At 37.8% G+C, this 18,233-nt stretch overlaps 1 protein-coding gene across 1 annotated transcript in view; it reads left to right on the plus strand.

Annotated features, from left to right (window-relative positions):
• The window catches only part of dync2h1 (dynein cytoplasmic 2 heavy chain 1), a 440,753-nt gene that overhangs the window by 145,852 nt on the left and 276,668 nt on the right, over positions 1 to 18,233 (plus strand). The window contains exons 49-52 of the mRNA XM_073043598.1: positions 1,438 to 1,605; positions 5,318 to 5,448; positions 10,859 to 11,107; positions 15,575 to 15,683. Coding sequence (XP_072899699.1) covers positions 1,438 to 1,605; positions 5,318 to 5,448; positions 10,859 to 11,107; positions 15,575 to 15,683 — 657 coding nt within the window. The remainder of the gene's footprint in view (positions 1 to 1,437; positions 1,606 to 5,317; positions 5,449 to 10,858; positions 11,108 to 15,574; positions 15,684 to 18,233) is intronic.

The following is an 18,233-nucleotide window of genomic DNA, read 5'->3' on the forward strand; positions in this document are numbered from 1 at the left end:
TGCAATATCTAGTGGTGTGCTTTGCCCTCCACAGATGCAGGGCACTGATGAATTGGCATTTTAATTTAAAAATCAAAAAGTTAGAGAAAAAATAACCTGTCTGAATTGTTAGTTTCCAAGAGTCTGAGTATGGTGCATGCACTGCCACCCAGTGGTTTTATTACATAACTGCACTAATATATACATACCCCTTGTCCGGAAAGAAAATTTATACTGGCTTGAAAATCAACAAAATACGGATGTTGGGAATCTAACCTAAATAAGAAAACTGTAGAAATACGCACCATGTCAGACTGTATACGTGAGTAGAGAAACGGTTAATGTTCCAGGTTAAAGGCCTTTTGTCAGAATTGCCGTAACTTGGTAAGAAGTGGGGTTGAGTGCACTGGGGCAACATGAAAGGAATGGTCTGTGTGAAATGCTGAAAGGGGAGGAGCGGGAAAGCAGTGTCTTTCCAGTTGGAGCTGTGAGTCACTAGTATTTGTTATAATGTACTAAATTGTATTTAGTGTTGTTTATTTGTTAACAATGTCTTGAAAAATCTAAAATATTGTCATATAATTTGGGGAATATCATATCCTGCTGTTGTTTTGAAATTATTAATTGGTTGTTAAATATAAGTTGTGCAAAATATTAAAAAAAAGAAATATTCCAGTTCTACATTTGAATTGTAGATTCAATGTGTATTTGGGAGGACTAGAGAACAGTAATAGGAAAATAGTTAAATCAAAAAATGTTTTCACTGATAACTTTTTGCATAATGACTCCAACTTTGGTTCTATATGAAATATGTTGTAGTTTTATGGTATTTGACCAACAAGCCAGAATTACTGAGTTTAAATCCCACCAGGAGATGCTGTTGGGCACAATTCAATGAATTTATGCTAATACCAAAACAATAGCTGTGAAAGCTCTTGGATGAATACCAAAACTGAAATAGCTCATGGATGTCTTTTAGAGAAAGCAATCTGTCACCGATCCAGTCTGTGAAACAAGTTTGTGTTATATGAACTAATATGGGTTGAGAGACCAGTTCAGCTATACAATAAATTTTAACAAAATAGATCCACAATCACCTTTGTAAGGTCCTGAAAATGAGTAAGTAAAGTCTGATGCTTTTTTATTATGCAGTGTTTTGATGATTATGTTTGGATTTGATGGTTTGTGCATTACATGTCCAAATATAATTATATACAGTGTATTAGGATTTATTAACTCATTACCTCCTATTACCTGATTTATTAAAATTACTTTTATCATTGATTTGAAATTTTATTTATTGGATGTACAGGATTTCCCTTACATGGACTTGTATATATCTGCATTTTTATTCTGATACTATGGTATGAATCTTTGCAATATCATAGAATGAAAAGATCTTGCGTTTGTGTTTCATTAACATTTTAAAGTTAAAGTTGTTTTCATAATCGGTATTAGATGAGTCACAAGCATCAGTGGACCATGTTCTTGAAGTTGTTGCATATGAGGCACATCGTTTATTCCGGGATCGTATAGTTGGAGCCAAGAATCTAAATATTTTTGACAACATTTTAATATCATTTATTCGAGGAGATTGGGGATCTGATTTACTGGACAACTTAATGGGTAATTGTATTTCACATTTTTTTCTGAAATATTAGAAAAATATAGAATAATTATATAAGTGATAGAATAATGGCAAAGAATTTTGGACAAATGTACGATGCAATAATTTCAGTGTCAAAGTCTTTACTGAACTATGTTTGGATAATGACGGATTTGATGAACTAAGTTTACATTTTATATTATGTTCTTTATGAGGTCTTTCATGTTCCTTTTTGGAATACTTCATTATATTTTGTAATATATTTGTGATTAATATTGTCTCCAGTTCTTAATTTTGTCATTGATTATCATACTCCAGTTAGAAAAGGCAACCTGCCCCATTGGAAGTCTTGTCTTGATTAGATAACTTGGCTTAACCAGTCAACAAGGAATTGAACATTTGGCTAACACTTCAATATTGTGTAGGCACTGCACTGCAAGAGTGTAATTTTTGTAGGCTGTTCTTTCAAGGTTCATTTCATGTCTACTATTTCCCACAATGTCAGTTTGAGAATGCCAGAAAATCCCGTAGCTTTTCTGGGCATTTTTCTTTCCTCCACTAATGATGAAACTTGCTTATTTACAGAAACTTAAATCAATTTTGAGAAATAGTCTAACTTAGCAATTTTCTCATCATTTAAATGGCTTAGTTAAGTAATGTCCTTTGAATCTCTTGAGATATGTGACAAAATGATAAATTTTTCTTTTCACTTATTAAAACTTTTTGACAAAGATGCAGGTGTGCTGCCAATGAACAGGTTGACAATTATATTAAAGGAGAAGATTTGTTTTGTGTTTCTTTTTGTTGCCACCAGTTATAAAGGATTGTTTAAATTGTTAAAAAGTATGTGTCAATAAATTTGCTTTAGTTTAACTTCCATTTTACAATTCTGATAAGTATTTTTAAACAATTATATTAAGGGACATGAACAGAAGTGGATATCAAATAGTTAGGAGAAAACAAAGTATCTATTAAAAGGTCCAGAGAAGGGTTAGGAGGGTGAACATCAAGTTTACTGGTGGAATATAATGTGGGTAAAAGGAAGGTTGTGCTCTTTGTAAAGAAGAATAAAAAAAGCAAAGTATTATTTAAAGAGAATGAGACTACATAATATTGCAGGATAAAGGGATATGAGAATCCTAGTAAAGGCAGCATGAAAGGAAGCAAGATTTGTTGATGTTCATAGAATATTCATTGCAAGGGCTATGGATTAACAAAGGTTGTGTCTGGAGTATTATGTACAACTTTGCATTCTGAATTTAGGAAAGAATATGCTTGCATTGGAGATAGAACAGAGAAGGCTCGCTAGGTTTATTGCTAGGATAAAGAAGTGGATTTATGAAGAAAGGATGATTGGACTTGATTTGGTCTTTCTAAAACTCTGATACTCTGACACACTGAACTTTGGAGCTAGATTGTGGGATGTTATTTCTTTTAATACCTGAGCACTCTTTTACTGATTTAGAAGTTGGACAGTATTTTCCAATGAACAAAGTGTGATAAAAGGGAGCATGGGTCCCTGCAAATGGAAAGAGCATGTGGAAACCAGGGCCCAGGTCAGCAGAAGGGGAGTGTGGGAACCAGAATCTGGCTGAGTGGAAAGGGAACATGGGATCTTGGGCCTGGTGTGATAGAGATGGTGTGGAAACTTGGGCCCTGGAATTTTGGAAGCAGCTTGGGAATTGGGGCCCTGGTAAATGGAAAAAGTGTGTGGCAAAAATTATCTGGTGAGGCAGATGCTGAGCCATCAGGATTTCTGAACAGTTGAATAGTGTATTATCAGAGTTCTACGGTACTCATAGGAACTTAGGAGAATGAGAGATGATCTTATAGAGTGAATGTTGAGAGCCTTTCTTCTGAAAGGGTACCTAGAACCAGGGGGAAAAAAAACAAATGAAAATCTGCAGATGTCAGATATCTAAGCAACATACACTGAATGTTGGAGGAACTCAGCAGGACAGATAACATCCATGGAAAAGAGTACAGTTGACATTTCGGGCCGAGACCCTTCACCAGTCCTGCTGATGGGTCTCAGCCTGAAAATTCAACTGTACTCTTTTCCATAGATGCTGCCTCCAGCATTTTGTGTGTGTAACTTATTTGGAATGAGAGTCATCCATTTATGATGGAAGTGAGGAGGAATTGCTTTTGAGAGTGTTGTGACCTTTTGGAATTCTCTACCATAGAGAGCTATTGAAGGCAGATTCATTGAATATATTTTGGACAATGATATTTAAACCTTTGGCTTCAGTGTATATTTTTCTAAAATAGTAGGAGAAGCAGGATTTTCAAAGTTCATCCGCTTTATCGAGAGAAAGAAGTGCATGCTCCAGATGACTGGAAGATTGCTTATGTCACTCCTCTCTTCCAAAATGGAGGGAAACAGAATAAAGGAAATTATAGGCCAGTTAGCCTGACTTCAGTTGTTGGAAAGATGTTGGAGTCAATTATTAAGGATGAAGTTTTGGGGTACTTGGAGGCACATGATAAAGTAGGCCAAAGTCAGCATGGTTTCCTTAAGGGGAAAGCTTGCCTGACAAACCTGTTAGAATTATTTGAGGAAATAACAGGTAGGATTGACAAAAGAAAGTTGGTGGGTGTTGTTTACTTGGAATTTCAGAAGGTTTTTGACAAGGTACTGTGCATGAGGCTGATTACCAAGACAAGAATCCATAGTATTACTGTGGATAGAAGATTGGCTGACTGGCAGGAGGCAAAGAGTCAGAATAAAGTTGGCCTATTCTGGTTGGCTGCCGGAGACAAGTGGTGTTCCACAGGGGCTGGTATTGGGATCACTTCTTTTCACATTACATGTCAAAGATTTGGATGACAAAATTGATGGCCAGATAGTGTTGAGAAAGCAGGGAGTCTGCAGAAGGACTCGGACAAGTTGGGAGAATGGGTAGAATAATGGCAGGTGGAATGTAGTGTGAGGAAGTATATGGTCATGAACTTTGGTAGAAGAAATAAAGATTTACAAACGTAGATTATTTTCTAAACGGAGAAAATTCAAAAATCAAAGGTACAGAGAGACTTGGGAGCCCTTGTGCAGGATCCCCTAAAACTTAACTTGCAAGTTGAGTCAGTGGTAAGGAAGCAAGTGCAATTTTACCTCTCATTTTGAGAGGACCAGTATATAAGAGCAAGGATGTGACACTGAGACTTTATAAAGCATTGGTCAGACTGCACTTGGATTTATGTGAGCAGTTTAGGGTCCCTTTTCTAAGAAAGGAGGTGCTGACATTGCAGAGGGTTCAGAAGAAGTTCACGAGGATAATTCAGGGAATGAACTTGCTGGAGTTCAGAAGAATGAGGGGGGATCTCATTGAAACCTATTGAATACCTAGACAGAGTGGATGTGAAGAGAATGTTTCCTGTTTTTGGGTGAGTCTAGGACCAAAGGGCACAACTTCAGAACAGAGGGACATCATTTAGAACAGAAATGAGAAGAAATTTCTTCAGCCAGAAGCATGATGACTCTGTGGAATTCATTGCCATAGACAGCCTTTGAGGCCAAATCAGTGAGTATATTTAAAGCAGAGGTTGATAGGTTCTTGATTAGCCAAACATTGTGGGGAAAAGGCAGGAGAAAGGGGTTAAGAGCAATAATAAATCAGCCATGATGGAATGGCAGAGCATACTCGATGGGCCAAGTGGCCTAATTCTGCTCTTATGTCTAATGGTCCAGTGGTCTTATATTAAAATTTATGATTATTTTTTGTTTGTGTGAAGATTCATTTTATGTAACCTGGGGAGCTCGGCATGAAGCTGGCTCTATGACTGCCCCAGACCAGCCATTACCTCCTTATGGAAAGATGCTGGGAAAGTTAAGTTCTTCTGACCTGAAGGATGTTATTCAAAAGGTACCGTTTTCTTAGTTGTACTATAAGCTTTATTATTGAATAGCATTTTTAAATTGTTACATTTAAACAATCAACATATTTACAAAATGTTAATCTAGTAAAGCTAAATCTGAATGACCTTTTGAAGGGAAACCCTGTCATACAAATACATGACATTTGAAACGCTGGAGAAACTCAGTAGGTGAAAGTAGCGTTTATGGAGAGGGATAAATAGCTGAGAAAGCCTTCATCAATACCAGAAAGGAAAGGGGGGATAAAGCCAGAATATGAAGGTGGAGGGAGGGGAAGGAGTACAGTACAAGCTGGCAGGTGATAGAGGAAGCCAGATGAAGAGGAAGGTAGGTGGGTTGGGGAAGGATGAGTGACGTGAGAAACTGGGAGGTTATAGGTGGGAAAGTTAAAGGGCTGAAGAAGAAGGAATCTGATAGGAGAGGAGAGTGGACCATGGGAGAATGGAAAGCAGGAGGGTCATTAGAGGGAAGTCATAGGCAGGTGAGGAGAAAAGGAGCAGGAATAGAGAATGGAAAAGAGGAGGAGGGAGAAATTACCAGAAGTTGGAGAGACCGATGTTTATGCTGTTCGGTTGGAGGCTACCCAGACAGGGTATGAGATATTGCTCCTGCAGTTTGAGGGAGGCCTCATCATGGCAGTAGATGATGAGGCCTCTACTCATGACATGTGGAAGCGTGAGCGAGGAGTGGAATTAAAATGGTTGGCCACAGAATCCTGTCTATTGCGGACAGAGCGAAGGTGCTCGACAAAACGATTCCCCAGTCTATGTCGCATCTCACTGATGTAAAGGAGGCTACACTGGGAGCACTGGATACAGTGGATGACCCTGACAGGCATACAGGTGAAGTGTTGTCTCGTCTGGAAGGACTGTTTGGGGCTCTAAGTGGTGGTAAGGGAGGAGGTGAGTTGGTGCTTGCAAGGATAAGTGCCAGGAGGGAGATCAGTGTGGAGGGGTGAATGGAGAGAGCAATCTGTGCAGAAAGCAGAGATGGAGGGGAAGAAGATAAAGATTTGTTTAGTAGTAGGATCCCATTGAAGATGGTAGAAGTTGAGGGGAATGGTGTGTTGAATGTGGAGCCTTGTGGAGTGGTAGGTAAGGACAAGAAGAACTCTTTCCTTGTTATGGCAGCAGGAAGATGGGGTGATGGCAGATGTCTGGGAAATGTAGCTTAACAATTGTTAGGCTGGTAACCAGAAGCCCAAATTAAGAAGTAAGTTTGAATTCTCCTATGGTAGCTGGGGGCTTAAAACCAAGTAACTAAACAAATTCGGAATAAACTATTGTGTAATTTCCAGGGTATTTCTCAGAGCAGGTAAGAGTCAATCAATTTGGTTAATTGCAAGTCAAACTTAAGCTAGACTGTACAACTTTGACAGATGTTCTCCACTCAACAATGTTAGTGAACCAAATATTTTTTCAAAGTTTATTCCAAATCCAACCTCCCAGACGACCTCGATCCACTGTAAATTGCCTACTGTTGAAACATATCCATGGTGCTGCACTCATCTCTGGAGTATCTGGACGTTGGTTGAATAGACAAAATTACTGCAGTGTAACTTTTACTGGACTTCCAAAGCAATCTATTGACAAATTTTAATGCTTCAGAATACTGCTGTTAGACTTTTGACCAAAACTGTGATGAAGGAGCATATCACTCCCATCCTAGCTACATTGCACTGGTGTCCTGTATCTTTCAGAATTGATTTTAAAGTTCTCTTGCTTTTTTAAAAAGCTCTTAATGGTCTGGGACTGGAGTGCATCACAGAACTATTTTTGTTTTATAATCTTGCTTGAGCTCTCAGGTCTTCTTCCACTGGACTCTTAAATTTAAACAATCTCCCTCAAAAGATAATTGGCAGGCCAGCTTTTTTGAAGTATGCTCTTAAACTGGAATTTAATACCTAAAACTATAAGGGATGCAAACTCAAATGACACTTTTAAATGCCAGCTCAAAACCTATTTATTTAACCTTTTAACTAACATATTTTGTCTTTTATTTTCATGTTCATTTTAAAATGTTTTTATTTTAATGTTTGCACTTTTTCCCATTGTGGGTATATTCTAAGAACTTTTATCTGACTAAGCTTTATTATTATTATTAGACACCTACATTAAACTTCTGTTTATTGACTACAGCTCCACCTTCAATACTGTAATTCCAACTCCTCGATCTGGTTTTCAATACTTCCCTTTGCAACTAAATCCTTAACTTCCTGGCCAATAGGCCATCAGTAGTGAGACACGAGGAAATCTACAGATGCTGGAAATTCAATCAACACACACAAAATGCTGGTGGAACGCAGCAGGCCAGGCAGCATCTACAGGAAGAAGCACTGTCAACGTTTCAGGCTGAGAAATGTCGACAGTGCTTCTCCCTATAGATACTGCCTGGCCTGCTGCGTTCCACCAGCATTTTGTGTGTATCAGTAGTGAGAGGCAGCTATACCTCCACTATGTTTATCCTGAGCCCCCTCCTCTAGTCCCTATACACTCACAACTGCACTGTCAGATTCTGTTCCAACTCCATCTACAAGTTTGCAGGTGACATCACCATAGTGGACTGAATCTTTAATACCAATGAGTCGAAGTATAGGAAGGAGATGGAGAGCCTGGTGACATGATGTCATGACAGCAAAATTTCCCTCAATGTTTACAAAACGAGCTGATGATTGACTTCAGGAAGTAGGGGGGAAAATGCAATTTTCATCCAAGGTGCTGATGTTGAGATGGTTGAAAGCATCAAATTCCTAGGAGTGAACATCACCAAAAGGCTGTCCTGGGCCAACCATATAGATGTCTCAGCCAGGAAAGTGCACCAGCATTCCTACTATCTCAGTAGGTAAAGAAATTTGGCACATCCCATTTGACCCTCATCCATTTTTATTGATGCAGGATGGAAGGCATTCTTTTCAACTGCAGCCTGGCTTGGTATAGTAATTGCTCTGCCCATGACCATAACAAAACTGCAGAGAGAGGTATGAACATAGCTCAAGAAATCACAGACACCATCTTCCCCTCCATGGATTCTGTCCACACTTCTTGATGTTTCAGTAAAGCAGTTAACATAATCAAAGACCCCTGACCTACCCCGGGCATTATCTTTTCTGCACCCTCCTGATGTGAGGAGATACAATTACCTGAAAGCTCACGCCACCAGGCTCCAGGACAGCTTCTATTCTGTTATAAAACTATTGAGTAGTTCCCTTGTACAGTATGATCAACTCTTGACCTCACAATTTACCTCTTTATGGCCTTGCACCTTATTGTCTACCCGTATTGCACTTTTTACTCAAATGTAACACTTTATTCCACAGTCTGTTATTGTTTTCCCTTGCACTACCTCAGTCACTGTTGTATGTGGATGGCCAATTTATTCCAATGTTCAGCCTTCTCTATCGGTGGAGCAAAAGAAGGAAAGGCTGTTATTGATGTTTACATTTTAAATGCCTTTCTGAAACACACACTGCCTCCGGTTGTGTGAATAACCAAATATTCCAGTGAGTAGTTGGAGATTAAACATGTGCGGGTCTGCTCAGTGGATGTTTGTCTTATCTAAATTTTTCACAGGGGAGCCTTATTAAAAACTGAGGAAATATGACTTCCAATATTAACTTTAACAGAAGTGTATTAGGTTAATTAACGAAGGCATTCCATTGCCTGCCTAATGTACCTTTCAAAGAGTAAGCCAAATTATAGATGAAGAAAAGAGCATTATGTTAATTCACCTAACCTTCGAAAAATAGCCCTATTTAGATTCTTTTAAGCAAACTGTAACAAAATCATTGACAACTAAATTAACATCACTGTTAAATTATTGATGATTTGAAGTGTTTAAATTTGGAGGGTTAAATTGATCTTACAGTAGGTTAAAAGATTGGCAGAACATCATGGGCTGAAAGGCCTGTACTGTGCTATAATGTTCTATATTTTATGTAAATCTGAGCCTTAAAAGTCTTGTAGGTTTTTCCATAAGGTGCAATTTCTTAATTTGTGAGTGAATTTCATTTACAAGTTTAGAGGTTTCTAATGTCTGCTTATTTCTGTTCTGCAACAAGATTTAAAATTGCTTCTGAAACATCTTGGTTTGACACAATTTAAGAAAACCACTTTCGGGTACATTTTTGGGACAGATGACTCATAAATTCTATCAGAATAATTTTTAGCCTGCTATTCAATGCACAAAATGGTGATAATTTCAGCTAAGCCAGTGGTTTAGTATTTCTAATTTGCATTTTCCAGCAATGGATGTATGAGTATTCTTGCCAGTTCTCTTATGCAGTCTTTGCTACAAAGTGCATTATCCCTCAATTTAGTAATATTGTTCTTACATGAATTTCAACAACCAGATCATTATGTATTTAGAAACTTCCTATCAAGGTCCTTCATTCGTGATCATAGTGAGTGAATTATTTCCACTTTTATGCTCACTGACTTATATGTGGAGGTAGAAGAAACTGAGTATAGAGCACATTCACTGCATTTCTTTTATTATCACTGTTATTTTCTCAAAGAAATTTGTGTAGTCTACTCTTGATTTAGCAATAGCTTAGTAACTTAATTCCATTTACAAGCCCAGAAGTAAACTAACAAGTAAAGTTAAGCTAATTTTGTTGTAATTTCTCATCATGTTTTTGTTCCCTTTTTAGAACTTAGCCCTCTTTAGTTCTCAAAAGAACTTTCATTTTTACAGAATTTCCAAAAATTCTTGACGCAAGGTTCATACTTTCTTCATGAACTTCCTTTGGCATTTTAGGATATATGTAATCAGGAACGCACAGTTCCACTGTTGATGAGGAAATATTAGCATGTTTGGGCTCTGCTTTTTGAATCTTCTATTATATAGCCCATTCACATCACTGTGATTGAAAAATCATATTATTGACTAAGTTATATTTCTGTGAATGACTAGGTAATTTATAATTGCTGCTGTAAAATGCAGTATTTAGTCTAGAGAAACCAGAGAGTTAAATGAATCTTAGTGCATGAAGAAGTTCAGGCATTGTTGCTAGTGTTGATACAGCATGGTAAATAAAATATTGTGTTGAAGAGGTCCATGTGTACAACTCCACTTTAGTGTAAATAACAGATTAGGAAACCCTTGGTTACACAGTAAATAATTTACTATCTGACATATCTTTCCTATACATTTGTATCATGCTAGTAAGATTGACATTTTGCACAAGTTATACAATGGGATCTAAATTGCATAAACTTGCATGAGAGTCATTGACAAGTCAGAAACTGTAAATCATTAACCCAGATATATTGTTGATACATTTAATCTAATAGTAATCCTTATAATTTATTGTCTGTTACAGCTAGTGTATATGGTGCAATACATGGCATTTTATAAATGCAGAATTATTTTACAGTCAACTTTTCAAATTTTTCTAATAGGGTATTGTTCAGTATGGAAGAGACAACAGGGAGATGGATATTTTGCTTTTCCATGAGGTTTTGGATTACATGGCAAGAGTAGACCGAGTGCTGAGCTGTCCTGGAGGCTCGCTGTTGCTAGCAGGACGAAGTGGTGTAGGTCGTAGGACGGCCACCTGCATAGTCAGTCACATGCATGGAGCAATATTATTTACACCAAAAGTTTCTAGAGGATACGAGATCAAGCAGTTCAAAAATGATTTAAAACATGTAAGTAAGAGCATATTATTTATTAATTTAAGTAGAAGACTTGTGTTGCCATGAAATACATTCAATAATTTTGTTGACTTACCATATAGACTGATGTTCACAATAGCAGTGATACTTACTTGTTTTTTTTTAGTGACTATAGATAATTTACACTTAAGTGCATAAATTGATACCATTATATACAAAGATGAGTTGTACTTTCTTTACAACTGTGGGACCACCATTTATTATATAAAAAAACAAAGTTAAACTATCAACAATAGACTTTTGGATTCACTTTCAATTGGTCTTCCATTTGGAAAATCCAAATGGTTATATTTCATTAGGAGTTTGAGGAGATTCGGTTTGTCAGCTAAAACACTCAAACTTCTACAAAAATATCGTGGAGGGCATTCTGACTGCCTGCCTCACTGTCTGGTATAATGGGGGGAGCGGTCGTCACTGCACAAGATTGAATTAAGTTGCAGAAACTTGTAAAATTATGAGTCATCTCCATCATGGATACTAGCCTCTGTAGTATCCAAGACAATTTCATGGAGTGGCATCAATCATTAAGGACCCCCACCATCCAGGACATGCCTTCTCATTTCTACCGTTGAGAAGGAGATACAGAAGCCTGAAGGCACACACTCGGTGATTCAAGAACAGCTTCTTTCCCTCTGCTGTCTGATTTCTGAATGGACATCGAACCCATGACACTACCTCGCTACATTTTTATTCTTTTTTTTTGTACTACTTATTTTAACTTAACTATTTAATAGACTGATATAAACTTACTGTAATTCAGTTTCTTGTCTCTATATTTATTTATACTGTATTCCATTAGACTGCTGTTGTAAAGTTAACAAATTTCACGACATATGTAGTGATATTAAACCTGATTCTGATTCTGATTCATTGGTGCCTTCTGGGTATACACAATGTTGCTTATAAAATTAGTATAGTGTTAATGTTCCATAATGACATACACATCCTTTTACTGTCAGCAGTAATTAAATTTAATTTCATTCAAGAAAAAATGCATTCTGATCATATAATTGCTTCTCACTTCATTGTTTTTCTGTTAATTTAAATAAAATTAATCCTTTCTAGTTATTTTAATTGAAGAGATTAACAATTCCTACTTCTCCAGGGTTTTTTGTTTTTGTAGTTTAATTCATGACACAATTTTTGTATTTTAATTAATTAATTACTCAAATTTATTTTTAAAATAAAAGCAATATATTTCCTTTTTCTTCATGAAATATCTCTGCATTTTTTTTAACTTAAAATTATGTAAAAAGGCAGGGAAACCATTCAGAGCCTTCCTGCAGACTGAACAGTATGCAGTGATTCCAGAATTATACACATAGAATCATACAGCACAGAAATATGCCAGTGGGCACACTAAATCCCTGTCAACCATGAAGTATCTATTTGTACTAAACAATTTAGCAGAACTTGAACCGTAATCTACCATGCTTTGGAGATTCAAGTGGTCATGCAGATGATTCTAAGAGTTTGTCAGAATATCTGCCTTCACCATCTACTCAGGCAGTACATTTCAGATTGCAATCACTGTCAGGGTGAAAAAGATCTTCTTCAAATCCTCTCTAAATCTCTTACCTCTCAGGTTAAACCTATGTTCTTTAGTCTTAAATGCATTTGCTATGAAAAAAATTACCATATATCCTCTCTAATCCCCATAATTTTGTATACCTCTGCAAGGTTCCCTCCTCAGTCTGTCCCCTGCTCCAAAAGAAACAAGCTCAACCTACTCATTTTCTCCTTATAACTGAAACACTCCATCTCAGTCACCATCCTTATGAATCTCCCTGTATCCTGTCCAAATCTGCACTCAATAAGCAAGACTACAGGGAGTTTGGCCTCATCACGTAGGACATCAAAGGAGTAACTCCTTAGCAGCTAGCCAGCTAGTTTAAATAATGTTAGCTATGCTAATGAAAGAATGACACCTGTTAAACTCACCTCAACATGTCTTTTACTGTCATTTAACCCACCATGGGCAATAGAAAAGTCACTGTTGCAAACAGTGCAGCGAGCAACACTGTCATTATTTTTGACCCCTTTTTATTTTTGGCAGGGGTACACTTCAGTGTAGTCTGGGGTGAAGTACATTTTATACTTTTTTTGGAACACTCTGCTATGGCACTGCAGGACACTAAACTGAACTGATGGACAATGAAAGAGAGAGAGGGAGGTCGACGCTCTGTCGACCACAGAGAAAACTGATAGGTCTACTTAGCAGAAAGAGAGACCAATCAGGATGCTCTCTCTGTCACTCTCTCGCTACGTCTGTAACCTTCTCCCTCTCCCTCTCCCCCCCCTCCCCCTTCTCGCTCGCTCTCAAAATAATCGATTTCTGGGATATTGTATATAATTTGCGGGTGTCAGGGAGCCGCTATCAGTATGAGGGAGAGGTGGGATGTCTGGTAGCATTGGAAGCCAAAACATCTTAAACTGATTTAGTAGTAATCCCTCCATAATAAAGTCAGATTTGGGAATATTCACAGATGATTGCATGATCTTCCATTTCATTTGCAATTCCTTAGATAATTAAAGTATTTATGGATACAGTCGGCCCTCCTTATCCGCCGGTTCCGCATCCGTGGATTCAACCAATCGCGGATCGGGAAAACTCGGAAGTTCTCTCTCCAGCACTCGTTATTTGAGCATGTACAGACTATTTTTTTCTTGTCATTATTCCCTAACAATACAGTATAACAACTGTTTACATAGCACTTACATTAGGTATTATAAGTAATCTAGAGAAGATTTAAAAGTACAGGCAGTCCCCGGGTTATGAATGAGTTCCATTCCTGAGTCTGTCTTTAAGTCGGATTTGAAGTCCGAACAGGTACATCCGGTATTATTTAGCGTCAGTTAGTCAAACGTTTGTCTTTGTATATAGTATACATTTTACCTTTCTATGTATATAAAACACTTAAGAAACGCATGCATTTCAGTAATTAAACCACTGCGTTGCTTAGTAATAATTGTAGCTTTCATCGGGGCAGGGCCTTTCACATGCTCCATTAAAATTGTTCTGATCGTTGACCGACTGTAGCCTAACGCTTTTCTGATGACCGATGGCGTTTCACCTCTTTCCGATTGCTTTATTATTTCCAGTTTGTTTTCAATCGTGATCGTGATTATTTTCGTGAACAGAAACACTGCAGATTCAGAGTTGCGTTGGGTCCTAAAGACCACCACACTGAGACAGGTTAAATAAGGTTCGGGGTTCCACTGGGTCCTAAAGACCACCGTACTGGTCAGCTGAATAAGAGACTCGAGCATCCGCGCTTTTTGGTATCTGCGGGGATCCCGGAACCAATCCCCCGCGGATAAGGAGGGCTGACTGTATGTATAGCAAGACATGGGCAATATTCTGGCATGGGCTGATAAGTTGCATGTAATGAATACACCACAGTGTGTCAGCAAATACCCATTTAAAACGGAAATGTGTATATGTATAGTTGTCAAATTATTGCCATCTCTGAATTCTGCGCCATTGACCAGAAACTTTACTGGCCCAATCATGTAAACATTAACGTTTTATGGCTTAGGTAAGCAGAAGAATACACTTCTGAATTTCACAGTTACAAATGCAGAGAAAAGACTGGGAACTCAATGAACAGTTCTCAGAGTCTTTCCACACTTTTCAGGCATGTCAGGAATCTGATGGATTTCCCACTTGCCTGGATGGATGCAGCTCCAACAATAGTAAGAACACTAATACCATCAATATCAAAGTCCTGCTGAAGGATTTCAGCCTGAAACATCGACTGTAATTCTTTCCATAGATGCTGCCTGGCATGCTGAGTTCCTCCAGTATTTTGTGTGTGACCATCAATATCAATGTTCACTCTAGTCATCATCACCACATTGTGTCTATAATGTGTATGATTTACAGAATGTACTCCATCAGCCTGCCAAGACTTTGTTGATGGCATTTTCTAAACTTGCATTTAGCTGGAAGACGAGGGCAGTAGACATTTCTTGCAAGCTCTCTTCAAGTTATAAGATCCCATTCTGGAAACTTATTAATATTCCTTCATTATCAATGCCTCAAGCCTGGAACTCCCTCCCGGAAATGTCTGCCATCTTTAATGCTAACTTTGTCAGGATGCCAGAATATATTTAAAACTAGATAACTTGAACTTTGTTTCCCAAAATACTTGCAACATTTTAGCAAATAAGGAAAAAAACATAAATATTTTGTTTTCATCCAGTTTGTAAGAGTTTTTAAATAAAGGTCTAATTCTCTTTTAAACTAGTAATCAGGAGTTGTGTATAATCTTAAGTTTGCTCAATCAAAGCAATTTTGTTGTTACTTGCGTAATGAGGGTTTGTATTGTTCTCAACATCCTAATATGAAGTTTAAACCTTACTTGGAGGAATCTCTATTGCACATTTCAATCAAAGTATATATGTGCTGTAATTTTCTTAATTTAACTGTTTGTCCAGGTGATGCAGCTTGCAGGTCTTGAAGGACATCAGGTAGTGTTGCTTCTGGAGGACTTCCAGTTTGTTCATGCTCAATTCCTTGAGATGGTGAACAGCTTACTATCTTCAGGTATGTATCAGGTTTCAGTTAGGTAAAATAACAAATATAGTCCTGAAGTCTTTAGGTTATTCTCTGCTGAAATGCTGAGGCATTATTGTGCTATCTTTGGTGAAGTTTTATTTCAGTGAATAAATGGTATTGCTTTTCTTCCAAAATGATGATGTGCACTCGTGTATGTCTAATAGATTGTGTACCTGTCCTGGTACGTATATGGGTCATCTTACTTATTATTTTCATTCAAGCTTCCCAGTGGGGTAAGGATTTAATGAAAGAGGTTTATTAAGTTATGGAACCAGTAAATCCCTTGTTAACACTATTTCTACTACAAAGCACCAGAAGCAAGCAACTGTTCTGTTTATTATGCAGCAGTTTGTGAAGTGGTATTCTGCTGCTTCAGTTTGAAACATTGGCTTTGTTTCCATGGGCGCTGCCTGATCTGCTGAGACAGGGTGGCTTGAGTATTTCAGAAACTGCTGACCTCCTGGGATTTTCATGCACAACAGTCTCTATAGTTCACGGAGAACTGTGTAAAAAAACAAAAGAAAGATCCAGTTAGCTGAGGTTCTGTGGGTGAAAATATTTTGTTAATGAGAGACATCAGAGGAGAATGGCAAGACTGGTTCAAGGTGTCAGGAAGGCATCAGTAACTCAAATAACCACATGTTACAACAGTGATGTGCAGGAGAGCTTCTCTGAATGCACAAATTGTCAAACATTGAAGTACTATATATTCACAGAAGACCACAAACATACACTCAGTGGCCACTTTATTAGGTACCTGGTGTATTAGATAGATCGATACTTCATTGATCCCAAAGGAAATTACAGTATCACAGTTGCATTACAAGTGCACAGATATACAAATATTAGAAGAGAAGTAAGAAAGAATAAAAAATAAGTTACCTCAAACTGTCTAACAGAAGGGGGTCATCTCTTCCCCGGCTGTAGGTTATCTCATGATAGAGCCTAATGGATGGTGAGGGTAAGAATGACTCTTTGGAGCAACGCAGTTGGTTTAGTTGATAACTAAAAGTGCTCCTCTGCTCAAGGTGGCACATAGAGGCTAGACATTGTCCAGAATTACCAGCATTTTCTGTAGGGTCCTTTGTTCTACCACAGCCTGCAGTGTGTCCAGTTTGACTCCTATAACAGAGCCAGCCTTTCGAATCAGTGTATTGAGCCTGTTGGCATCACCCATGTTAATGCCATTACCCCAGCACACTACCACATAGAAGATTGTACTGGCGACAACAGACTGGTTTAACATGTGAAGGAGAGGCTTCATACTCCAAATGACCTCAGTCTCCTCAGGAAGTAGAAGTGACTCTGGCCCTTCTTGTACACAGCCTCCATGTTGGAGTCTGGTCAAGTCTGTCATCCAGGTGCAGCCCCAGGTACTTGTAGGTCCTCACTACGTCCATGTCCTCATCATCAACAGTAACAGAGCAGTGCAGGCATGGTCTTCCTAAAGTCCATCACCATCTCCTTTGTCTTCCTGATGTTGAGCTGCAGATGATTCAGCTTGCACCATTTGACAAAGTCCTTCAACAAGGCTCTGTATTCATCCTCCTGTCCTCCCTTTATACACCTGAGTCATCAGAGAATTTCTGTAGGTGACATGACTCACTGTTGTAATGAAGGTAGACACAGGAGCCTATTTGTACACAGTAAGATATTACAAATACTTTTTGAGAAATGTAAAAATACCTGTTTTAGAAATATTGGCCAGGAAATTAGAGCTCCCTTACTTTTTAATTATCTTTTATGTCATTTGGCATTAAACTGCAAATTGAATTTCCTTCAAATATTTTAAATGAGTGCTAAATATATAAGAGGCAGAGAACAGAGAAAACAGTTAATATACCTCATTTATTAAATCATATTTTAAATGATTGATATGTGTTTAAGTTAATTGGTCCTATTTGCTACAGAGACGGATTTTCAGTTTCTACTTCTAGCCATTTAATACTCTAAATATCTATCTTTATACATTATAATTTGACCAGTTTAGAAATGTATGTCACAGAAAAAAATCAAGACAAGTTCCTAAACTAAGTTTTTCTGTTGTTTGTATACTGATTGATCTAACAATATAGATTGCATGGCTTATCAAAATAACATGAAAATCACATATCCTTTTGCAAGCACTTCTGGCATAAAACTCTTCTCATTTAAGACAGAATAAACACTGTGCTTGTTTCTCTTGATTACTCATTGTAGGGTATCACAGCTACCTTACAGCTCTAGCAACCCAAATTTGATGTTGGCCTTGGGTGGTGTCTGTTCTGTGCTTGCATGGACATTCCTCAAATGCTCTGGTTTCTTCCCATAATTCAATGACATGCTGGCTGTTAGTTTAACTGGTTCCATGATTTCCTTTTATGTCAAAATTATGGGCAGCCTGGTCGCCAGTGGGAGAATCAGTGGGGCTATTAATGACAATGTGTAAGAGGTAAGTTAAAATGAAAGTTAAAGATGGAGTTGATGTCCTGGCTTTGAGAGACTGATTGAGCAGCATGGCTTCCTTCTTTGTCATAAGGAAATGTGAGACAAATATGA

The sequence above is a fragment of the Hemitrygon akajei genome, chromosome 4 (assembly GCF_048418815.1).
Source record: "Hemitrygon akajei chromosome 4, sHemAka1.3, whole genome shotgun sequence".
In the NCBI taxonomy this organism is placed as follows: domain Eukaryota; kingdom Metazoa; phylum Chordata; class Chondrichthyes; order Myliobatiformes; family Dasyatidae; genus Hemitrygon; species Hemitrygon akajei.